This window comes from Epinephelus lanceolatus, chromosome 6 (assembly GCF_041903045.1).
Source record: "Epinephelus lanceolatus isolate andai-2023 chromosome 6, ASM4190304v1, whole genome shotgun sequence".
Lineage (NCBI taxonomy): Eukaryota > Metazoa > Chordata > Actinopteri > Perciformes > Serranidae > Epinephelus > Epinephelus lanceolatus.
Genome location: NC_135739.1, coordinates 9890854 through 9916622, shown reverse-complemented (window position 1 = coordinate 9916622; position 25769 = coordinate 9890854). Strand labels below are relative to the sequence as shown.

The 25769-nt window shown below is 40.8% G+C and overlaps 1 protein-coding gene across 1 annotated transcript; it reads left to right on the top strand.

The window, feature by feature from the left end:
* The first annotated feature begins 3200 nt into the window (after positions 1–3200).
* Positions 3201–23993, top strand: sec16b (SEC16 homolog B, endoplasmic reticulum export factor). The gene is made up of 25 exons (XM_033621765.2): positions 3201–3339; positions 3649–3951; positions 4747–4844; positions 4940–5042; positions 5954–6159; positions 6252–6403; positions 7233–7294; positions 7438–7576; positions 7683–7916; positions 9545–9642; positions 12149–12230; positions 12352–12469; positions 12556–12667; positions 13672–13777; positions 13918–14055; positions 14183–14296; positions 14950–15034; positions 15157–15316; positions 15583–15734; positions 15844–15872; positions 16569–16676; positions 16763–16855; positions 18129–18243; positions 18612–18661; positions 22809–23993. The coding sequence occupies exons 2-24, from the start codon at positions 3680–3682 to the stop codon at positions 18626–18628; spliced, it is 2793 nt and encodes a 930-aa protein (XP_033477656.2). The 5' UTR covers positions 3201–3339; positions 3649–3679; the 3' UTR covers positions 18629–18661; positions 22809–23993.
* Positions 23994–25769: the final 1776 nt, after the last annotated feature.

Genomic DNA, 25769 nt, shown 5'->3' with positions numbered 1-25769 from the left:
AAAATATTAGTATTAATTTTAATATTATATTATCGTATATTATTGTTATTATTATTATAATAATATACGGTAATAATAGATTTAGAGGTCTCTAAAAAAGAACACAACAATAATTTTAATGATAACAGATTTGTAACAACAATAATAATATTAATACAAATTATGAAAATACTTCTAGGACTCAACTCAGCTTTATTCATATAGCACCTTTCATAAATTCAATTCAATTCAACACCCCTGACAGAGACACAATTTCAAGGATGACACAAACAAGAACATAAGGTGTGACGACACCCAGTGGCTGTGACTGGGCCATTACCACTGGGAAACCAACTTTTCACAGTTTATCACTAAATAATAAATAGCTCTGGTTTGAACTGGATTTAAAGGGATTTATGTCAGATTTAGAGGTCTCTTAAATAAACACACTAATAATAATAATAATAATAATAATAATAATAATAATAATAATAATAATGATAATAATAACTCCCCTACTACTACTCAACTCAGCTTTATTTATATAACACCGTTCATACAAATATTCAATTCAATTCAACGCCCCTGACACAGACACAGTTTCAAGGATGACACAAACAACTGAACATAAAGTTTTGCAAGAAAATTAGAAATTAGAAAAAAAGACAATAAATTAAAAAAATAAGAATAAAAAGGAAGTAAATAAATAAAATAGAATAAAAATAACCAGGCAGGATAAAACCCAGTGGTTAAAACTTAAAAATCAAGACTGTAATTTTACTCCACATTAAAAAGTCACATTAAAAAGATAGGTCTTTAATTTACTTTTAGAAATAGAGAGAGAGTTTGCTATTTTAATCTCCAGAGACAGTGATAATACTACTCCTACTACTCCTCCTCCTGCTACTAATAATAATAATGATAATGCAGATAGAACAACAACAACAAAAGAGGAGTATTCCACACTAGACAAAAATATTATAAAACCTTAAAGATATTAAGAGTCCTGATAGTATATTGTTAGTCTTGTTTTTTTATTGCTAAATTTACGTTTACGAATAAGAGTGTCTACAATGCACCAGCACACACAAAGACAGCGCTGCAAAAGAGAGCCATTAGAAGGCATTTATTTAATTTTTATTATATTTCAGTTCCATATGAACTTTACAAATCCATGCAACAATAGCAGTGCTGTCTGCTGATGAGCTTTCTACGTGTTTTTCCTCATTTTGTGCTTAACTTCTCTTTCTAAACTTCTTGTGACAATATGTATGACAATGTACATAATTTTCTAATATGATAAAGTTTTCAGTCTCTTAATCTTACTTCAATGATTTTTATTGCAGCAAAATGTATTTGAAAAGCCAGTTGATTATATTATTCTAGTAGACTACCAAAAGTTTAATTTATATTTGTGATATTAGCAATTTATATAATAAAAATCGATACTTGTGTGTCGATACAATATTGCCATACAAAAATATCACGATACTATACAAAAATAACCTATATGGCACATGAGAATCCAGGAAGTATGAGAATAATATCCACATTGTTATGGATAAAAGAAGATAAAGGTAAGTGTAAAATGTAGGCAAATATAAAGCATTATAGTAAGTATCTGTGAGATGCTATAGTTGCATCAAAGCCACTATGGACCCCAGTGCGTCTTGTCACACACTGCCCCCCACTGGCCAGGTGTTGCTACACAGATCTCTGAAAACCAAGATGGCTGACGGAGTGCAAGAAATGTTGTGCAGCTCAGGAATTCATCACCAATCCTACTATGATAGGAGACACATGAAGGTAAATAAAATGTGTTAACATCAAGTAACATCTAAGAAGAAATACAGTTGTTGAAATTTCCAAGTATTGATTTTATGTTGGGAAGAAATTACAATTAATCATCTGTCCACTAAACTGGACATCATGCAGCACTGACTGTATTTGAACTACAATTAATACCATAAGTGTAACCTTTATTTATTTATTTATTTATTTTGTAGAAAACAGGGGGAGGTGTGTGGGAGAGGCTGAGGAGCAAGGTTTAAGCTTCTGCATGGCATTGAACAGTATTAGAGTTAAAATATGTGGACACTCTAGTTTAACAGCATTAGAAATATATAGTTACATAAGTTTTTTTCATCGGTCTTCGGTTGAAAGCTGAAATGCATGCTGTCCCCCTGAGTGGACATGTGACAAACTCGAAAAATGCACTAAAGAGGAATATAAACACCTATGTAGTCATAATTCCTGCATCAAAGGTCTGAGACTGTACATCTAATAATCTGAATTTGAAAAAAGCTTTTTAGTTGATGATTTAGACTTTTTTTTTTAAACTAGAAAAGCTAAGGAAAAGACTATATTTATTATTATTATTATGATTATGATTATTATTACATTTTAATTTATTTTTTTTTAATTTAAAATTATGCTACAGAATTATTATAATGTTTAAGCACTCCTTCCAGGTCACTTCCTTGTTCAATTTCTTTATTTTAAAATTTAATTGAATGTAATTCAATTTTATTTATTTATTTTTATCTTATTCTATTTTTATTTTATTTTTTTAACAAATTTTCTCTTTTTACTATTTTCTTGCTAATTTTTTGGGCCATCTCTTCTTTTGTTGCTCATTGCCTTTTACTCATGTTTTTAAAAGAAATCAAGCCAGTTCGTTCAGGTTTCAAAGGGTTAAATAAAATAAAATAAAATAAAATAAAATAAATCTACCGTGGCCTCTATGAAAGTTTTTTTTTTTATTAATTCAGAGGCTGATACAAAATTAATGAAAACACAACAACAACTGCCATAAACAGAAGTGGAGCTGCAGGCCTGACTGTGGGCAGCAAAGGATCTGCAGCTGCGATGACTTTTCGTCATTCCAGTTTATAATGAGTTAGAGCGCCTCTGCTGGGAGCGTAACAAAACCGCTCAGCTCCAAGTTGTCACCGCTGACCTGGAATCAGTTTCACCATTCCCCTGCTCCCAGAAACATCTTAAAACTGACCGGAGACCAGCTCAACCAACTCCGAGTAACCGAGTGAGGCGCTCCGCTGCATCTGCTCTACCGGCAACGTGGCAACACTCAACACTCAAAGGTTGCGCTTTCTCCCCACATGTAACTAACAATCCGAGGACGCGGTCAGTGATGTGGACCCGACCCAGAAAAGACTGACTGTATATGTTTTTATGAATCATCCTGAAGATGGACGTGATTTCCTCTTTTTCCAGCTGTGTGAGACTGCAGCTGTCAAACTCCTCAGGGCGTGCTCCACTGTTTACTCTCAGGCTGGGATACACGCAGCAAGGATTATCCAAACCCTGAATGAGATGATTCTGATTTGAAAGGAGCATTTGGTAAGTTTTTATTCTCTCATTTAGATAATTTAAACTCTTGTTTTTAGCACTGGTTGCTGTGCAGTCACAACACACAGCTGTATCTGTCATTTACTGAACTTTATCCTCCTGTTATCATGCTGACTTGTTATCAGGTCATGTTGAAGTGATGTGGCACTCATGAATGCACTTTGACTGCATGTGGCATGTGTGAGCTGTAACAACCCAAACAACACTTACACCGTCTGTGTGGATTTGACTTTGAAATAAGGATTTCAGAAGAGACACAGAATTGCAAACTCTGCAAACACGTCCCGTTATTCACCCCAGGTGGCTGAGGCAGGCTGATCTGTGTGACATCATGGATCACAGGGGTCACCCCTGGCCCGACGCTGACCGTCACTCCCTTAGAAGCAAAGACAGAGAGGACTACTACAGGTATGCTCAGCAGGACAGGGACCAGAGCTACCCACCAGCGAACCCCAGAGAGAGGGACAGGCACTGGGCTCAGGCTGATGCCCGCTACAGGGGTCACTTCACAGGGCCCCCTGCCAGACCGGACCAGTATCTTCACAACCCTCAGCAGTATCCTTATGGCTATGGCCATCCGGAACACCAAAGACCCCAGTCCAGGTGTGTATCATCATCAGACCAGACAGATTGGCTGAAATGCTCTGTGTAAGGGACTGTTCTGTAGTTGTCAGAGGAGGAGGAGGGTGGCTGGTTGAAAATCCATGACCCTCCCTCCACCATGAATAACCATGTCTTTTAATACACTTTTTCTTTTTAATATGTCCTGGTGGAAGCATTTGTGGCGCATGATGTGTTCAAGGACCATTGGCAGTTTGAAAACTAGCAATAATTTCTGTTTTTACAGTTTCTGACTGTGATAAATGCTGTGAAACAGACAAAAATGTCACATAGTGTGAATGCGGCATAAGTCAAAATCAAAAAGACAATTCCTTCCTCACTTCTTAGAAAATAATTTGATATGGCTCCCATGTTTTGCACCACCCCTCCCCCCTTAATAAGCAATGAAATAATCTTTGCCGCTATTCAGGAATTATCCCACCCCGATTTCCTGTATTATATGGACTGTGTCAGAATGATTGCAACTAATTATTAGGAAGACGTTCGTCATAATTTGAGTGTATGTAATCACATTTTGGGGAAAGCATGGTGGTGCAAAAGCCCAGGTTCACGTAGAGCACGTTTGCCTTCCCCCTGCGCCTCAGAGCATGCTGGGACACTCACCAGACACCTGTCACTGTAGAAGGGTGAGAGGAAGAAGGGGGAAGCTGAACACTCTTACTCCACTATGATATTTAGATTTTAAATTCTTTAAGCGAGTGTTTTCAGCACATCATGTGTTATATTGGAAGAACATGAATAAATGCATTGATGAAACTAGATGCTCTTTATTTCCAGGCATGGGTATGAATATCCGCCCCACAGCCACTGGGACTACAGAGACAGCTACGGTTATTATGAGCATGACTACTACAGAGGACAGCATGCACGACAAGGTACAGTGAGACAAAACAAAGCTCATGTTAGCACCGCACTACTCTCTACGTCTCAGTGAAAACAAACAACATGGTATGTTACTCTGATCGTCAAGATGCTGGCCAGTGGGGGCCCCAGGACCCTGTGAGAGCGGGATATTACCATGACAGAACATACAAGCAGGAACAGTCAGGGAGCTCCTACGCTGAGGAGTACAGGTGAGCCACAGGATTCCTTTTATTGATTTGTAACTGACTGTGGAAAGCTGATAAGTAGGGAAACCTTTGGTTCTGGCATTCATGTGGATACCACCTGACATGTTCCACCCACTCAAAAACCGTTGCAGACCAAGTCCCCCCCCTCATGGCAACAGTACTCCCCAGTGGCAGTGGCCCCCCAGCGGGATAATGCACCATGCCACACTGCAAACATGGCTCAGGAATGGCCCAAGGAATGTGACAAAGACCTCAAAGTGTCAACCTGGCCTCCAAATTCCCCAGATCCCAATCTGAATGAGCATCTGTGGCACGTGCCATTAACCCACCTCACAACCCACTGGACTAAATGGATCTGCCGCCAACGCACTGGTGCCAGACACCGCAGGACACTCCCAGAGATCCTGTGTCCATGCCTCAACAGGTCAGAGCCAAGTCCGATCCAAGGAGGCCCCACTTTGGTTTAGGGGTACATCTGGGGTACCAGCACATCACAAGAATCCTTGAGCAGATTGGGACCTGGGAAATTTAGAAGCCAGGTCAACATGCTTGGTCTGCAAGTGTCAAGTGGTATCCACATGAATGCCAGAACCAAAGGTTTCCCAGCAGAACAATGCACTGGAACAAAATAATCAAAGTTATTCACTTCACCTGTCAGTGGTTTGGATGTTGTGGCTGATCGGTGTATTACCAGTACATCCTCTGTTTGTACGTTTTTGCTTAATGTACATAAATATGCTGGACGTAGGCCAGGAATAGCTTTGTAAACAAGAGGATGTCAATGAAAAAGTCTAAGAAATTGTAAAGAGAGCCAACTAACCCGAGCATACAGGATACAGTGATGAGTCAGGGGTTTACAGTTGCTAATAAATAGATGAATAAATGTCAATATATCATTGCTTTCATTCTTTCAGGTATGATCAAGGCACAGACCACTCCCAGCATTACCTCAACGACTACGAGGATAATCCCTCCAGAGACAATGAAGAGTTGTCCTCTTATTACCAGGGGACATTAGAAAGTTCCAAAAACTCAGGGTTATCCTCCAGCAGCTATGAGCTGAGTCAGTACATTAACGGAGCTGAGCACAGCGAGCCTGACCCTCAGTCTCTTCACACAGGTGAGTGTAACAATTAAAGCTGTTTCCCTCCACTTCACTTCTCTGCAGCGTGTATCTTGACACATAGTCCTCTGTGCTCCATATCTCCTCAGAGCATGGAGCTGTGCATCAGGTGTCAGCTCCTCTGAAGTACTCCATCCCTCATGCGGTTGTCAGCTTTGGGCCGGCAGGCCAGCTTATACGGGTCAGCCCAGGGTTGTCCACACGGGAAAATGTCAGCCAGGTGGAAATCCACAGTCTGGAAGTAGGTTCTAGCTTGTATTGATAAATTTAACTGTAAATTTATTATGCTGATCTGTTCTGTACGACATCTATTGCATGTCTGTCCGTCCTGGAAGAGGGATCCCTCCTCAGTTGCTCTTCCTGAGGTTTCTACTGTTTTTTTGCCCCCATTAAAGGGTTTTTATTGGGGAGTTTTTCCTTATCCGCTGTGAGAGTCATAAGGACACAGGGATGTCGTATGCTGTAAAGCCCTGTGAGGCAAACTGTGATTTGTGATATTGGGCTTTATAAATAAAATTGATTGATTGAATTGATTAAAAAAGTAATATTATATTAAATTAAATCAAATCAAATTAAATTAAATTAAACTACATTAAATTAAATTAAATTAAGTTGTGTTGTGTTGTGTTTGGTTTTATTGTATTTTATTTTATTTCATTTTTATTTTACTTTATTTTATTTGACTTTACTTTACTTTACTTATCTTGACCCTCCCTGAAGCCACAAATACTTTTCTTTTAGCCTCCCTGACGGGGGGGAAATGCATGACCCTACCTTCACCATAAATAACCATATTTTTTAATATTCTCAAATGCAGGTATTGGAGCCAGTGCAATAACTTACTAGTCACTTCATTACATAAGTTGTGTGTAGACTTTAATCTAACCCACCAGTGGGGTAGACAGGGTTCAGATGGTATTTAAAATAAATACAAAATAAAACCATTCTAGGTTGTATGTTGCGCCCCTAAGCCCAAACCCCCCACCCCCAAAAAACACAAGTTCCTCCCAGTGCTTTCCACCACCTCCTCCACCGTCACAAGTATTGAACAGTCCCTTATATCTGCACAGGTAATTCTGGGTGAGACAAAGGAACAGCAGGAGATGAGAAACTTCCCAGGGCCTTTAGCCAGGTATGGCTTTGTCATTTTTCACTGCTTACCACTAGTCTCACAACTCGACATCAGAAAACATTCTGCTGAGTGTCAGATCTTAAACAAGACTCAGAGATTATGTGTTCAATGTTGTGTGTATCTGTTTTTTCATGCTTTTGAAGGGAGGATTTGCACAAAGTAGATGCTATAGAGTTTGCCCACCAGAGGGCAGGCGCCTGCATGAGAGCTGACCAGCTGCCTGATAAGAGATCTGCTGTCCTCCTGTGGAACCTACTGATCCTGCTCTGCAGACAGAATGGAGTAAGTGGATCATGTCTTGTTATATGTAGAAATAACCTATATTTAGCTGAGCATCAATGAATCTTTTTTTTCTGATAAAATTATCTTTAAATTTCCATTGTTTCAGCAAATAGTTGGCTCAGATATTGCCGAGCTGCTGATGCAGGGCTCCTATTCAGATGGAAGCTGGGTGGCAGATCCTCCCACGCTCATCGACTTCAGTGACAGCACAACTGCCGAAGCACCGCCTAGCAAAGGAGATGATGACCTGCTCACAGGAGACTCGAGCAGCTTCAGCTCTGAGGCCTCTGCCAAGGCCCTGCAAAGCTACACTAAACTGCTGCTGGCTGGAAGAAAGAAGGTTTCTACTTTTTTAAATCTCAATTTGTCTGATGTGTATGATTTATTGAGTTCCTTTACTTAAGTAAAAGTAATGGCACAACAATGTAAAAATATTCCTTTCCAGTCCTGCACTCAAAACCTAGTATTACCAAATGCACTCAAAGTATCAAAAGTAAAAGTACTCATTCTGCAAAAAAATTGTTGTAGCTCATTAAAGTAGGGCTAGATTTAAAGGGACACTCTATCCAAAAATAAAGAAGTAGACATTTTTTCTTTACCTGTCGTGCTATTTATCAGTCTAGATTGTTTTGAGGTGAGTTGCAGAGTGTTGGAGATATCAGCCGTAGAGATGTCTTAGCTAGCTCAGTGATGCTAGGTGAGCTAGCAGTAGGAGTGTAGTTCAGTAGACAGAAAAGACTTCCTGTATGAAATCTTGAGTAACCAGGTCATGATTTCTGCAAAGAGACATTGCTGTTGAGTTTTTCAAATGTACTTTTTTTGGCGCTTTGTGCACCACAAGTCAAGTGTCATCTAGTTCCATTATATTAGAGAGAAGGCAGACATCTCTACAGCCAATACCTCTGACACTCGGCAGTTCACACCAAAACAATCTAGACTGATAAACAGCTCTACAGGTAAGAGGAAACATGCAATTTGGTTTGGGGGTTAACTGTCCCTTTAAATATTATGTATATTTAGAAAGGTTAGTCCAGTAGTTGCCAACTGGGGCCCTTAAATTAAAATAAAACCACGTGAGAAGTTTAGAGGGGAAGTCGAGGTGGATTCATACTTGTGCGTCACCTCTATGCAGAGCCTACGCCGTAGCCTATTCATGTGCTTTTGCAAGCATTTATACTTGGGCAGTGGTTACACCTCCAAAACACTAGTCAGCAGTGTTGTAAAGTTGAGTTGATTCAAAACACACAATAAACACACATTAAACATGGCTTAATAGGAAAAACGTCAAACACAAGTATGCATATCGGCTTCACTATAACTAACAGGATTCACAGACAAAACAACTGTCTTATACTAAACATATTTTCCAAACAAATACAACATGCTAATGTTATTAGCACAAGCCTATGGTATTTTACATTGTGTAAATTAGCCTAGTGGCTAGCAGAGTCACCAGCCAACAAGACTGAGAAGCACTGGTTTAATCTTAAACAACACAGTGTACTTTAAGTTTGACATATGTTTTTAATGTGAAATCCTAATCTGAAAAGCCACCAGTAACTACAAATAAAAGTAAAATGCACAATGTTCAGTGCAGTGTTTAGTGTAATGTTGTCTATTAAATATACTGAAGTAAAAGAATAAAGTAGCATAAAATGGAAACACTCAAGTTAAATACAGATGCTGCAAAATTGCACTTCGGTACTTATCTAAATGTACTTTTCACCAGTGGTAATCACAGCATTATGCCAACTGCCAGAATACCCTCTACCCTCCAGCTCAGTAAATAAATACAGTATATACTTATATCATAATCTGCATGTGTTTAAATAGTTTATCAGGCACCTGTTAGGATACATCCTTTAACTGAGTGGTCCAGAGTTTTGCGTCACAGCTTCGTACTAGTTTTCGTGGATGTCATACTATGCTTAGTGTTCATCCCCTGACACTTTCTCATGTGGTTTCCAGGAGGCCTTGGAGTCAGCGATGAGCAGCGGCCTGTGGGGACATGCACTTTTCCTAGCTAGCAAAATGAACAACAGGACTTACACCACTGTGCTGAACAGGTGAGAAAAGCAAAGTAATCAGAGACATGCAAGAAATCCATACACAGCTGTTAACACCAGCAGTAGCTTGTAAAGAAATTCCCCCTCTGAGTAAATTTAGGTACTAATGATCTGCTTTAAACTTGAGTTGCAGCTACAAGGAGATGTGGTCACTATTTCTGTCGCTTGATTTAGGAGTGTATCCTCAGCTTCCTGTGTGTGCTTTAGCTGAACCTCCAGGAATGCAGCTGAGCCATAAAGCATTTTGGCACAGTGGCCACACAGGGTATTGTAACTTCCTTGTTGGTCACATGAGGCACACTTGTCAAAGACCATTTTGTTCCCCAGACACAATCAGTGGGGAGCAGCAGCTGTAAAACAGTGAATACATGTTTTTTTAGAAATGACTCTTTTTATTATCAGAATTTGCTCCATTTGGTTCAGTAACATTTGAGAGATGACTGGTTGCCCTATATCATCAAATGTAGATCAAAACCTTGTGTCAGGTGCGTATGGAGAATGGTGGATGCAGGATGCACAGGAAGGCAATCCAGGCGCTCCAAAAATATATAAAACAAGGAAGGAAGTATTAAAAAACCTTTATTGTAGTGGCTAAATCATTAAAAGAGCCAACATGTTACAACTACTACAGGTCTTCACCAGGGCTTTAAAAACATACAACAAAGGTAGATATGACACACACACTGATGTCATCACAGTTCACACTTTAGGTCAAGAAAAAACCTCTCATTTTTTGGTTCCGTCTGAGAACCAGCAGGAAAAGGGGTACGAGTGGCAGCCACCCTGAAAACTGCCTATCTGCAAAAGCATTCCCCGAAAATGCAAAGAGTTTTCAAAAGCGGCTTCTGCATCTTGGCACCATGTAAGTACCGCATCCTGTAGCAAGACAGCAGAAGCCACTGAAACTAAGATTTGTACATATTTGGACAATTTCTCAACTGGTGGGTCGGGACCCAAAAGTGGGTCGCAGGGTCATTTTAACTGGGTCGCAGATTCACAAATCTTTTGTGAAATATTCTAACATTTTTTCTCAAAATTTTACAACTTTTTTCTAAAAAAATTGTGACCTTTTCTTAAAGTTTTACGATTTTTGTCTCAAAATTTAATGATTTTTTTCTCAATATTTTGACTTTTTCCAAAATTTTGATTTTTCCTTGAAATCTTACTTTTTTCTCAAAATTTTTCATCTTTTTTCTAAAAATTCTTTACTTTTTTCTAAAAAAGTTTACAACTTTTTTGCAAAATATTGCAACTTTGTTCATGTAATTTTGCAACTTTTTTCTAGAAATATTTTCTAGAAATTCTCAAAATGTTAGTCTGTGTATTACATACAATAGTCAATACAAAGACGATGAATAGACACGAATACGTGCCAAAACACTATTGTATTTCATGAAAAAAGTCAAAAAGTAAAATTTCAAGGAAGTGTCTGTGAAATAGATTTGAGTGGAGAGTCAAAAATTTGAGTCACAACTTAATGACTGAGGAAAAATGTGGGTCTTGAAAATAGACCAGTTGCTGGCACTGTGTTGTACAACTGGGTGCTCAGACACCAGCATTATCAGCTCCTTCATCTTGTCGGTGTTCTGCTTCCGCAACGCCCACCCCCTTCTTAATGACTGACCAAAACCAGGCAGCTACTGCCAGAGGTTCAACAAGGTGAACTCTGTGTTGCAGAGCAAAATCTGTGCATATTCATTTGCCTGCAGTCAGAACTCAGGGCGAAGACTTGTAATTTGTGAATTTGTGTAGCACATAGCAAGAAACACAGGACATCTACTCTGTCCAATAAGTCCTGTGGCTTTCCACACCTCTGTATCCAAAAATAATTCCCTTTATTTAGAAGTTGTGGAAGGTAATGAAAACAGTAGGCGATTGGACCTCTGGAGCACTTTAACATGGCTTCCTGCTCGTAATCACTTTCAAAATAAAAGAAAAAAAGTTTATGTTTATTAGTAGCTTTAATAAGAATTTGTCAGGTAGGCATAGGTGGACACTGTTTTGACAAAGCAATGATAATTCTGAGTTTATCAGAGTTTATCTCGGCCGCTGAGTTATTAATAATTCGCAGAGGGTTGGGCTGTACATAACAAACCATAAACATTTTGTTGGAGAGTGTAAATAATCTCTTGACATACAATAAGATCAAGCCTTTAAATCTCCGCTGTCACAGTGTAGTGTGGATAACATTACAGAGAGATGTTCGTATTATGTCACTAAAGTACTGTTTCTGTAAACTATTTCTCATGTAACCCGATCCATTATACAGACTATTTTGGCATTAGCAGTATGTCTCACATGTCACCAGAGGAATGTTTGGGGGGGAGGGTAGATAGGCAGGCAGAGTTTTATCTGTGAGTTACATCAGCACAGTGTATCTGTACAGAGCAGCTACAGGGACGCTTTTTAACTGTGACGGCTTCTGCTTTAGTACAGTAGCTCTGCTGTTAGCAGGTAATGACGCCTTGGTTAAGATGAACAATGACACAAACAGCTCTTTTGTCAGGTTTACAGGCCAGCTAACAGCCAGTGATCCCCTCCAGACTCTCTTCCACCTGCTGACTGGCAGAATCCCGGCTGTAGCCATGGTAAAACACACAGAACATAAACTCTTCACACATCCCAATCAACACAAGTGCAATCATTGAATTGTTAAAATGTCTACCTTATTAGTCAGTAAGAGTCTTGATAGTGATTCTCTTTTTCCAGTGCTGTGGAAATGAGAAATGGGGAGACTGGAGGCCCCATCTGGCTGTCATGCTCTCCAATGAGACAGGAAGTCCCTCCGTCCAGCAGCAGGCCATAGTCACCATGGGGGACACTCTCGGTATGGATGCACTGACTGACAGGCTGCAATGTTGTTTCTGCACAGATATATGAACAGGATGTTTTCTGTTGCTCTTCCCCATGTAGCCTCTAAAGGCCTGCTACATGCCGCCCATGTCTGCTACCTGACGGCCAGCGTTCCCTTCGGGGTGTTCACACAGAAGGCAGAGAGACTGGTGCTGCTCGGCAGCAGCCACAGGTGAGCGTCACTCGCTCCTTGATGCGATCCATTGGTTTAATTTTTGACCATGTAGTCGTAATTTTGATGGAGACGTAGAGCTGCAGCTACAGCTTAGTTTATTCACAAAACAGTTGAAATAAAAGTACAATTTCTAAGACATAACGAAGATGTGAAATGAATGAATGAATTTATTTTTTGTTACCCTTTATAAGATGCTTTTTCCAAGTTTTATATGCGAGTGTGGCAGAATGGGATCATTTCCCTTCTTTCCCCCTCCTCAGTTACCTGCTCACCAGGTGTGGCTCAATAATGGCCTGCACCCTGATTGCTTGGTGGAGAAGGTAGAACCATTATCTGGTCAGGTCTCTGCTGCTCAGTTTGGCGTTCTTGTCTCTTCCTGGAGCCTGGTGTCTGTCTTTGGCATGGTTCACAGTTTGGCCTAAGCAGTATGGTTGGTGGTAGAGTGACTGGTTTGTCTCTCGAGTCGTCTCCACAGGTTTAGCTATGCATTTGAATTAATTCTGCCTGTTTCTTTGGGGTCAACTGTGGGTTTGCATTGCATTAAATATTTCTGTAGCGAACTAGCAAGTATCTTTGTGTGCATTTAATCTAAATTTTAACTTTTGGACTTAGGTCTAGGTTTAGGTCTGAAAAAAGAGATGTTTAGTAAAATTCTATCATATTTTTTATTAAATTTCACCTCTGTGGTTGGGTTTGCTTGTTCAAACCTGTGTGCTTACATAAGTAATAATCTCCGTTGTGCCATTTGTATCATCGGCAAATAATGCTTTGTCTATAATACTAGAGGTTTTCACAAAGTCATTTATATGCAGTATGAAAAGGAGTGGCCCTAAAATGGATCCCTGGGGAACACCGGATTTGATGGTTTTACTTGAATTCAAAGCAGCAGCAATGTTTAATGTCTTTCAGTGCTTCTTATTTTAATATATAATCTTTTTATGTTTGTTTGCTGAGATGATCTTGCTTATGCTTGGTGTGCTGTATCATCTTCTCTCTTTCAGACAATCATTTGAATGCTTTGCCACAAACCTTGCCATCCAGTGCACTGAGTTGTATGAGTACTGCCAGACGCTTGGGGGCAAATCCCTTTTGATGCCATCCTTTCAGGTAGCTCCCATTTACACCAGATCTCTCTGCTTTCCATAAACAATTTAATAAATAATTTTATCCTCATTTGCTGTCATAAATATATAGATTAATTTCGATAATGAAGTATGTGATGATGAATATTGCTGTGTTGTCGTCAGGTTTACAAGTTCCTGTATGCCACTCGCCTGCTGGACTGTGGGCTCGCATCTCAGGCATTTCATTACTGCGAGGTGGTGGGACAAACGATTCTCAGACAGAGGGAGCCTTTCTTTGTGCTGACTGGAGAAGTTATTAAGGTTTTCTCACATCTTCCTCAACACACATACCTATTATGTCTTGTACATTTGAGTAATCAAAGTGATTCAGTTTAATCAATTAAATTAAACACAGATGAACTGAAGTTGTGTGTCCTTTCTCCTGCAGCTGTCCGACAGGCTGAGACACTCTGAGGGTCAGTTCAATGAAGCAGGTGTTAGCGGAGCTGCGCAGGAACCTGACTGGCTCAGGCTGCTCCGTGCGAGGCACCACAGTTTACAGGTGAGTGCTCCAGGCCAGCTTCTCTGGCTTTTGATTTCAGGGAAAGGTGTTCTCTTGTACAAAAAAACCAAAATATTTGTTTTAGCTTCAGTTAAATTCAGTTTGAACAGGAATCTTAAGCAGTTGGATAAAGCAAAACTGCTTGCTTGAATTGGGCCAACAGTTACAATAAATACAGTTAAGTAAGTGCATTGGCAGTATTATATTTGGCGGTATTGCTCTGTTCTGGGGCCTCTCTGCCTTTCCTCTGGCCTATGCAGAAAGCCTAAGTCAGAGAGAACACTTCTCTGCCCTTCCACACGCCTATGTGGAAAGCCCTAAGGCAGGGAGAGCACACCTCTCTGCCCTTCCACACACGTACGTGGAAAGCCTGAGGCAAAGAAAGCAATCCTCCCTGCCCTTCCAAACGCCTACATGGAAAGCCTAAGGCAGGAAGAGCAGCAGCAAAGACCCCCTGGAATAGAGCAGATAGCAAATGTTAGCAAGTTGGGGAACAGGATAAATATTATACAAGCTAAACACCAGCATGTAAGCATTGTCATTGTGAGCATGTTAGCGTGCTGGCATTGGGCCTAAGTACAGCTTTACAGAGCCGCTGGAGACTCTTGTTTACAGTAAATCTATATAAGTAATCTTTTTCTTATTTTACTCAGACGGGGACCTACGACTGTACTGAAATATACCATCCACCTCCTGAGGGAAGAGCTCTGGCCCACGAGGATGGCAAAGTGATCTTAGGTCATTTTTAATTGTCTCTTTGCTTCAAATGATTCACTGTGTAGCCACTAGAGGGCACTGTCGTCCACCACAGCTGCTTATAAATACTTACAAATATTGTTTTCATTTTTATTTTTCTACAGAATCAGACTTGGATGACCTAAACCGTGACATCCAGAGTCCAGAGCCTGAACTCCTTTATTACAGAGGCCCAGAGGATCAAGAAGGCCTCGAGCATCAAGTTGAAGGAATCACTGAAGGAATGAATGTGTTGTCGTGGGATGTTAGCAGAGCTCAGGACTGGTACAAAATGTGCAGCAACATGCTTTATCCATGTCAGAGTACTTTATTGTCAGCTAGATTTGCATAGAAGGAAATTTGTCTTCGGTATTGGCATATAAGACACCACTCACAACTACTCATCTTAAAATCCTCCAGTGGTCAAGTTGCGGTAATTAAAGTGATGGGTGGATTGTTCTTCCACTGGCAGATGAAAACTCTTACTGCACATGTGATATCCAATCCTAATAGACCATTATGTCACTGTCCTCTCCCTGTTGCTTCTCTAGGCCTCATGCCAATTCTGCGATGCCAGTAACGCTGGTTTATGCTCCCCCAGCGCCCACAGTAGCTGCGAGCCAAGACTTCAGTTATCATAACACAGATAGTGCTGAAGTCAGAAGTGACTCACCACATTGTCCTCTGCCATCAGCCGCAGAGGGTGAGAATCTAATGTTAGACAACATTCATTCCTGTTTCTATTCAGATATTTACTTTGGACAGTGAGGAGTCAGCTTGTGTGTGATATCTTGATTTCATTGCTTCTGCAGGGGCTGGGTCATCCTCTGGAGCTGGCAAAGTGAGTAACTTTTTAATATTCTGATTAAAAGAAAAGGGAAACAAAGATGGCATTGTTCTGCTTTGATGCCACTCTCTTAATCTGTTTTCTGTATTTATGTGGCTACAATTCTTGCTAAAAACATTAACATTTTACCACTGTATAAACAGTTGAACCTGTTTGAATGTTAAGTGTGTGAGATTTATGAGGATTTGGTAGCGTTTAGCAGTGAATTGCAACCAGCTAAAACTTCTCCCAGCTAGAAGTGTTTATTGTTCAGGAGGTTTTTATTGGGAGCTAAATTATCCACAGAGGTCTCCTCCTCTCCAAAACAAACAGACCACCTGATTAAATCACTAAAAAAACTTAATAAAGCAGTTTCACATTACAAATTGGTGCATCTCCAAAGCTGTTTGGCATCTCGGAGGCGGCCAGCTTGCCCACAACATACACACATGTACTCACCCCTTTTCCCTCATAGGTTAATGTGTGCTCACCTTTTGCTGATCCAGATGTTCAGGAGGTTTTACTGTAAGCAGAATTATCCGCAAAGGGCTCTTCCTCTCCATAAGAAACAGACCTGGTGATTTAAACTGCTAAAAACACCAAATCACGCAGTTTCACATTACAAAGCCATATATTTCCGATGCAGTTTGGCATGTCGCTGCGGGCAGCTAGTCTGACACATGCTCATGTGAGGTCACTTTCCCTTTGAAGATGGGGGCTCAGATGCTGGGAGTCGACTTCAGTCAGCACGGGAAAAGCCAGCAGAGCATCCCGCAAGGTTTAGAGGCCTCCGAGCAGACTGATGAGCCTCCCAAACAGGTGGGTGGTTCGCTGGCATACTGACACCTGCTGAACCACATTAGAGTCGTTTGATATGGGTCTCACTTTCTCTGTTTTTTATGCAGAGCGCCATGGCCGGATGGTTCAGTGGTTGGTTCAAATCAAAACCCAAAGATGTTCAAAACGAAGGCTCAGAGCAGAGAAGCCCAGCTCCGATGGTAAGAGTCGAGTGGATATACGTTAGGGACTGTTCTTTATTTATCAGAGGACAAGTGTGGCTGGGGTGGGACTTTGATTTTTACCCTCCTGAAGCTAGAAATATTTTTCCTTTAGCCCTCCTGAGTCACTGGCAGAAAATACATAACTCTCGCTCTACCATGAATTAGTTATTAGATTTTTAAAACTTACCCTTTGATGTTTGAAAGTTACATGTTGGCGATGAAATCCTGGGGTTGTAAAAAAGCCTTGGTTTCTTACTCTTGTCATGCATGCTGGTTTGTTCGTGCACATGTTTTTTGTTTTGGTTTTTTTTGGCCAAATCTTAAAAGTGATTTTGATGCTCAGATTTGGTTATGTTCTTGTTTTTTGTTTTTTGACAAAAGGGTTCTTTGCAAATGATGTGTTTAAGAACTGTCAGAAATTTGAAATTCCAACAATGATTTCTGTTTTTACAGTTTCTGGCTATGATAAATGGTGTAATTTTTGGCTTTTTATTTTATTTTTTATCATTATTATTTTATTGAAATTTTTTACTTTTTTTCCCTAGCATTAACGGTGTCGCCGAGTGTTAGTAAATCAAATGTACATTCACAAGAGCTGAAAAAAACAAAATAAAATGATAATATAAGAATGCATAAATGACAATAAATTATTGAAAAAAAATCTATATTCCTACATAAATATTCACTACAATCTCCTCTGGTCTACAAACAAAATTTAAATTTTGGCGATTTTTAAACAGAACATGCGCGGGCAGGTTTGGAAGGCATGTTTTCTTAAAAAAAAAAAAAATCAGCAATAAAATAAATACAAAATACAACCATTTACATTTGTATGCCCCCCCCCCAAGACAAGACAAAATAAAAAAGTCCCTCCCCAGTGCTTAAAAAAATTATTTGACATTCCTCCCCCTATTTGCACCACCCCCTTTCCCCTCAGAAATAATGAACAGTCCCTTATACCACTGATATTTAACTTATATGGGTCAAATCTGGCCAAGTGACCCACAGACCATTCCCTAATTCACAGTGAAACTAAATTGATTTTCATCAGGGAATTCTTTTGTACTTTGAATGTAAATAAGGTTCCAGACATATAACAAATGTTGAAAGATCGAAAACAGAGAATTCATTTATTATATTTACTGATAAATATTATTAATGTTTGTTTATTAACTGGCCTCCCCGTGCAAACCAAGTGGAATATCCCTGCATTAAACTGCTCACTTTCAATTTGTTGATGCAAGATGTATATTTTCGCATGTTTTCTCAGGGGCCACCACCCACCACAGGCTTCTGTCCTCCTCCCCCGCCTGCCTTTGCTTCTCCTGGCCCGTTTCCTTCGCAGCCCTCCTCTGCTGGGATCAACCCCTTTTCACGGAAAGCAGGTGAGTTATGACTTATCATTTTAATATTTTTTTACCCATCAATGTCAATAAATTGTGATCTTTTCCCCTCAACTATTAAAGTCATAAATATGTTGCCAAGTTCCACATTCTTCATTTGTTATGTGGGATTTCTGAGGTCACTGACCCTTCGTGAGAGGCCGTGTTCCTCCTGTGTCGTGCCATTAACACAGTTGTTTACCAGTGTGTCCGATTTCATATTTTGGCTAAAATACAGTCATGATATGCAGCTTTTTTTTTTTTAGTAATCAAAAACATTGCAGTGGCTTGGCTGCCGCTGATGATATTTTATCTACATTAAGCTATGTAACTGTGATAGTTTTCTATTAATATCACTGTCTTCTTCATAGGCCAGCAGCTGGGGTAGAAACAGTGTCGAGACCACTAGCCTGTATCACAGGTAACTTAACTTTCTTAAAGGGACAGTTCACCCCACAACCAAAAATTCACACTTTTCCTCTTACCTGCAGTGCTATTTATCAGTCTAGGTTGTTTTGGTGTGAGTTGCAGAGTGTCTGAGATATCGGCTGTAGAGATGTCTGCCTTCTCTCCAATATAATGGGACTAGATGGCACTCGGCTTGTTGTGCTCCAATAAAGTACATTTGAAAAACTCAACAGCAATGTCTCTTTCCAGAAATCATGACCCAGTTACTCGAGATAATCCACAGACCTTATTGTGAGCAGTTTCATGTAAGAACTACTTTCTCTCTACCAAACTACACTTGCCAACTGTATCACCGCGCAGAAGGAAGTGTGGAGCCACTGCTAGCTCACCTAGCACCACTGAGCTAGCTAATGTTACAACTAAGTCGAGGACAACACCGTTAACATTCACATCCTGGAGTTCCTTGTACATGAATAGATACATGGTTCCTTCCACACAGTAAGGCAGCAGTAGCTCAGTCCATAGGGATTTGCCTTGGGAACTGAAGGGTCGCCCATTCAAGTACCATTCAGACCAAATATGGAGTGTGGACTGGTAGCTGGAGAGGTGCCAATTTGCCTCTTTAAGTACCTATTTTGGGCATATGTGTGTGTGACAACAGAGTGCAAAGAACTGAATTTCAGGGTATCGACCCTTTTACTGTTAGTAAACATTTTTGGGTGGGCGGGGCTTAGCTGGAGGCAAAACAGTTCTCCTCAGACATTAGCCAGCGCTAGCTAGCAAGTTCTAAGGAGAGGTACAGGAGGAAGCTGGAGAGGAAACTCCAGCTGAACAACATGAGAGAGGTCTGGAGTGGGATGAGGACCATCACTGGCTTCAGGACCAACAACCACAGAAGAGTTGAAGGCAGCGTGGACAGGGCCAATGAACTGAATCTGTTTTTTAACAGATTTGACACTACTGGCCCTGCCCATCCCCCCTTGACTCTTCTGCTGTCTGTCTTGGTCAACCATTTCCCACTCTGCCCTCCTCCCCCACTCCGCCCTCTCACACCTCAACACCCTCCTGCTTGACCCCCCCTCCTCCTCCTCACACCTCCTCCCCCCGTGGCCAGACTGACTGCACTCTCCATCATGAGGACTACACCCCTCCCCCATGTGTCGTCACCTCCACAATGTGCTTCACTGCTGACCATGTGAGAAAACAGCTGATGAGACTCCACTCAAATAAGGCTGCAGGCCCTGATGGTGTCAGCCCCAGGGTGCCCAAAGCCTGTGCCCCCCAGCTATGTGGAGTACTTCAGCATGTCTTCAACATGAGTCTCCAGAGGGTCCCCTTGCTGTGGAAGACATCCTGCCTCGTTCCTGTGCCAAAGACATCGCGTCCCAGTGGCTCCAAGGACTACAGACCCATGGCATTGACCTCCCACATCATGAAGACCCTGGAGAGACTCGTCTTGGAGCAGCTCCAGCCCATGGTCAAGCCACTTTTGGACCCCCTCCAGTTCACCTATCAGCCCCGACTTGGAGTTGAGGACGCCATCATCTACCTGCTCAACCGTGTCTACGCCCATTTGGATAAGCCGGCGAGCACTGTGAGGGTCATGTTTTTTGACTTCTCTAGTGCGTTCAACACCATACGTCCAGCTCTACTGGGTGATAAGCTGACAGCAATGCAGGTGGATGCCCCCCTGGTGTCCTGGATTGTAGACTACTTGACTGGCAGACCACAGGATGTGCGCTTGCAACGCTGTGTGTCAGACAGAGTGGTCAGCAATACCGGGGCCCTGCAGGGGACTGTCCTTTCTCCCTTCCTCTTCACCCTCTACACCACGGACTTCAGCTATTGCACTGAGACCTGCCATCTTCAGAAGTTTTCTGATGACTCTGCTATAGTTGGATGTATCACCAAGGGTGATGAGGATGAGTACAGGGCTGTTTTGGATAACTTTGTCACATGGTGTGAGCAGAACCATCTGTAGCTCAACGTGGCAAAGACAAAGGAACTGGCTGTGGATCTGAGGAGGACCAAGACACCGGTGACCCCTGTTTCCATCCAGGGGGTCAGTGTGGACATTGTGGAGGACTATAAGTACCTGGGGGTACACATTGACAATAAACTGGACTGGGCTAAGAACACTAACGCTCTCTACAGGAAGGCTCATGCTCAGGATTTTCTATGAGTCTGTGGTGGCCAGTGCTATCCTCTATGCTGTTGTGTGCTGGGGCAGCAGGCTGAGGGTGGTGGACGCCAACAGACTCAACAAACGAATCCGCAAGGCCAGTGACGTTGTGGAAACGGAGTGTGACTCTCTGATGGTGGTGTCAGAGAGGAGGATGCTGTCTAAGCTACAAACTATCTTGGATAATGTCTCACACCCACTCCACCATGTGCTGGTCAGGCACAAGAGTACTTTCAGTGGGAGACTCATACCACCAAGATGTACCACTGAGCGCCACAGGAAATCATTCCTGCCTGTGGCCATCACACTGTACAACTCCTCCCTCTGAGTGGCCCTGAGACTTTTTCACACACTGCAATAATCCAATGTAACTTGTGCAATAACCCCATTTCACCCTGACTGTATATATTCTGTTTGTGTAAATAATCCTGTTCAACTTACTATATATATATATATATATATATATATATATATATATATATATGTATATGTATATATATATACATATACATATATATATATATTTACGTTTATGTTTGTTAATAATTCCTGTTTATTTAACTATATATTTGTAAATACTATTGTTTAAATTTCTTATATTTTCACGTATCTTTTCTCTCTTGTAAGGAGCACCTGTAACATAAATAATTTCCTCTCGGGGATCAATAAAGTATTTCTGATTCTGATTCTGATTTTGGCTTGTTTTAGACAATGGAGAAAGATGATGGGAGTGGTGCATTTGGAAATACTCATTCCGAGTGCCGGAGCGCACAAACTGGATCGTTCATAAATCCCTAATGCTGTTTGAATGTACTGTTCAGTTATCCAGAGCACCGCACTCTCGGAGTTGCAGGGCGAAAGTGGAGTGAATGTGTTATTAACTAAACCGTTCGTTAATTCATGTAGAAATATAATGCTCCATTTCTTTACCCAACAGGGTCTCATTTTTGTGTAGAGCGTCAGACTGAATTTACGAACGCGCCATGTCAGGTCACTCACTCTCCGGGACCGCCAGTGTTACATGAATAAGTAAACACTGACCAACGGGACCTGACTGGCAGACCTGTATGCTCTCACTCAGTGGATGGATGATGTCATAGGAAGCCAATCTTACAAAGGAAGACGACACTTGAACGGTTTCCTCCAGTTTGTTTTGCTAACGTAAGTGCTAATACGCTAAAAAGTTAGCCTTACAGAGAAATCCAATCTTCCTCTTAATACCTCCCCAATTTCCCTAATGCACATCAATCATTTTTGATGATCGCCTTTGTCCAGTCCTTTCGTCTTATCGCATTTAACCATAGTTGTTTCTGTTTTTGTTGACAGGCAGTGGCAACTGTATGCAATAAAATTTAAGTTTTAAGCCATGACTCCTTCTATTCTGGCTCCCAATAATGCAACAAGACAATATTTTAAGACTCCTATGTAGCCTATAGCTCTGTGGTGGCCAGTAGTGTTTTGCCTCCAGCTAATAAACTGACGTCATTGTGACACTGGCCCTAAAGGGTCTATAAAGTACATTTTCTTCTTCTACTGATTCCAATATGGTTGGCGAGTGTAGTATTTGCAAGTGTAGTTCGGTAGACAGAAAATAATGGTGCGTTCCAGGCAACCATAATTGGAACGCACCATAATTCTCTTTATGAAACTGCTCACAACAAGGTCTGTTGATTATCTTGAGTAACCAGGTCGCGATTTCTTTAAAGAGACATTGCTGTTGAGTTTATCAAATTTCTTGCGCATTGAGCACCATAAGCTGAGCGCCATCTAGTTCCATTATATTGGAGAGAGGTCGGACATCTCTACAGCTGATCTCTTCGACACTCAGCAACTCACACCAAAACAATCTAGACTGAGAAATGGCACAAGTAAAATGTCTGTTATTGATTTTGGGTTGAACTGCCCTGTTAAAAATTACTATATCCGTACCATGTTAAAGGATTCATAATAATTACCTTCCAATCTTTTGTGTTCGTAGGATCACTCACATCACTAGGGGATATCACACCACCCACCACTTACAGTGCCTTTATGTCTAATGAGAGCTTCACCTGAACTTGGACGAACACCAGTAATATCCATTCCACTCCCCACTGCCCACATTTCCTTTTAAAGGATGTCCTTTCAAACCCCCACAGCCTACTCAACATCACGTTGCATATTAGATACAGAAATACTCTGACATAGTAACTCATATTGCAGCGAGTGAAACAGCTGATATGTGCTTTCTAAAAGCTGACAGTGGGGATATTACCAGTGGGTGCAAGACGGGACATAGTTGGGGGAGGGGATGTCTTAATTGACCCCAATAACCATTTATGTATGAGGAATTTGACCGGGTTCATCGATGCCAGCAACACCCAGCGACTGCGACCACCTGTGTATGTGAGTATCTGTGCTATATGCTGCACTCTAAGTTATATTTAGAGGTATAAATCCATACATCAGTTATCTTTTTATGATCAAATGTCTATACACTAAATGCAGTTATCCAATAATTAAAAATGCATATATAAATGGGATCTAAATTAAATGTAATCCAATGCTTGAGTCATTTCAAGCTTCACAGGAACCATTTTTAATCTTCCAAGCAGCCTGGCACTGCAGGCTGGGAAATTCTGGCACAATATCTGGTTATGTTTACCTGTAACGTGCTATTTTATTTATATATAGGACATATATTTTTTAAAAAAAAGTGTGTTGCCAGGATGGGTGATACCACATGGTGTGAGGGGGAGGGGACATTGGGAAAGACCTCGACCAGGCCAGCACCCAACATACTCTGCACCCCCTACACTTACAGGAACAAAGTGTTTATGTGCTGATATTTGCAATGCCTCTATCTGAGAAAGGGTGAAAATGTATAGCCCTGTTATATAAATACTATATAAGCAATGTGTAGGCTCCTTTAATGTATATAAATCACACAGTAATATATGTTTATGGATTACATTTTAGAACAATATTTGTATAACTGTCTCACCTTGGAAACATGTTTTAATGTAACTGAGATTTTTTATACCTCTGTCACATGGCTTTGTGATCTACAGTTTATGTTCATGATTTTTTTGTACCTCTTCCAACACATGAAGTATATTGATTAACAGTCTATCCATGCAATTTGTGCCCGACACATATTGAATAAAAACATCTTGCCAAGAAATATCTGGGATTCCAAACAGGGCCTCTCACTTAATTTAGAGCAAGTGACAACACGGCAGGTGCCGTCTCCTTTTACGATTAGTCTGCAGTAGCCAAGTTTGAGCGGGACACAGTGCCAATAATGTGTCGGAGCATAAACGCATTCAGAATGAATAGCTACATGACAGAAAGCTTCAAATGGCATCCAGACAATCTCTCCGGAAAGTCAAATTCTGACCCGTTCCTCTTTTGGCAGATATGGAATTTCTTGTGACGTCATTAAAACAATTTTATTTCAAACTTTGCTGCTGCATAAATGCGATATGTCTTTATTATTTGATTATTGATTCCTCTGAGAGCAAACATCATCAGGAGAAGAAAATAAAACAGCTGGTGACAGTATTTGAACTTACCATTTGATTAAAAAGCTTTTATTGAGATGGATCTTCAGACCAATATTTTTAACACTACAGATTTGCAATGTTTCTCTTTTATCCACAAGAGCTTAAATGTATACTGTGCAGGAACTGCAGGCTGGTTTCTTGCATATTATTTTAACGTTTCTAAAGTGACTTGTGTATGAGCTGACTTTTTCATCTGGAGGTGGAGGGGATGGTGGATGTTGTGTCACCTACTGTAGGCGAGACGCCAGCGAAACTGCAGATTAGGGTTGCAACGGTATGAGATTTTCACATTATAAATGTCTCCGAAAATATCGTGGTTTCACAGTATCACAGAATTCGTATTATTATCAGTCAGAATGACCTGTAAAGGAATGAAAACAGAAGGGTTTTTAACCGTCCATTTTTTATTCACAGTTTGAACAGGTATACCACTGCAACCTTACTGCAGACTACTGTTCGAGACTAACAAACAACACCAGCTGTGATTTAGCGAGTGACTGCTGTGTTTCCAGCGGTTATTTAGGACCCAAACGTGGGTGTTTTTTTTTTTTTTTATCTGATGCTGTATTTCCAGCAGGAATTGTGCCCCAAGAGCCAAAACATGATCTTTTCCTCACCATAACCAAATGGCTCTTGTGTCTAAGCCTAACCACATGTTAACCACATATTTTTTTTTAATTAAAAGTTTCAATGTTTTTGTAACATAATAGCATTCAAGTGTTACATAACAGTGGTTTGCAGAAACGTACAATGCCACCACTTTTTCTGGTGACTGGGTTGGGTTACTGTTTGTGAACTCAATATTCAAACTTGGCCCCACCTCCTTACCCTGCTTGTACGTACATTGCAAGCTACTGTACTACTGTAGGAACGTAAGTTTGTTGCAGTGGAAAAGCTGATACTTTAGCAAGCTAACTCAGCTAACCGCCGGCACCTACCTATCCAGAAGAAAACAGTGTGTGATGATCTTCATCCCCATCCTCTTTCTCAGTGCTCGCCAGTAAAAGTAAACACCAACCCCAGATTTAGCCTCGGTCTGTATCCAGCTTTGCCTGCTTGGCTTTTCACCTCGCTATTGCAGGGATTTTTTTTTTTGTGCGTTCACTATCGTTAACTTTGTATTAAGTCCTGATCTCACCTGTGTGCTGTTATTGGCTGGGGGCTGCACACACAAATGCCCCAAACACAGCATACTAAGAGGAAATGCAAGCAGAGGGCAGAGTCTCTGCAGATAAATACCTGACACACACTTCTACTGGGTCATAAGTGACGAGCGCAATACTTCTGTATCAGTCTATACATTGCTTTTTAGGAAAATCCTGCACAGTATGCCTTTAAGCTCCAACATTAGGGCTGCACCATTAATCGAAATATCAACAAAATCACAATATGGC

Coding starts and splice junctions, on each gene's coding strand:
- sec16b (XM_033621765.2), top strand. CDS start 3,680: ATGGATCACAGGGGTCACCCCTGGCCCGACGCTGACCGTCACTCCCTT. Junction 6,160..6,251: donor CCCTCAGTCTCTTCACACAG/GTGAGTGTAACA, acceptor ATATCTCCTCAG/AGCATGGAGCTGTGCATCAG. Junction 15,035..15,156: donor GGATGGCAAAGTGATCTTAG/GTCATTTTTAAT, acceptor ATTTTTCTACAG/AATCAGACTTGGATGACCTA.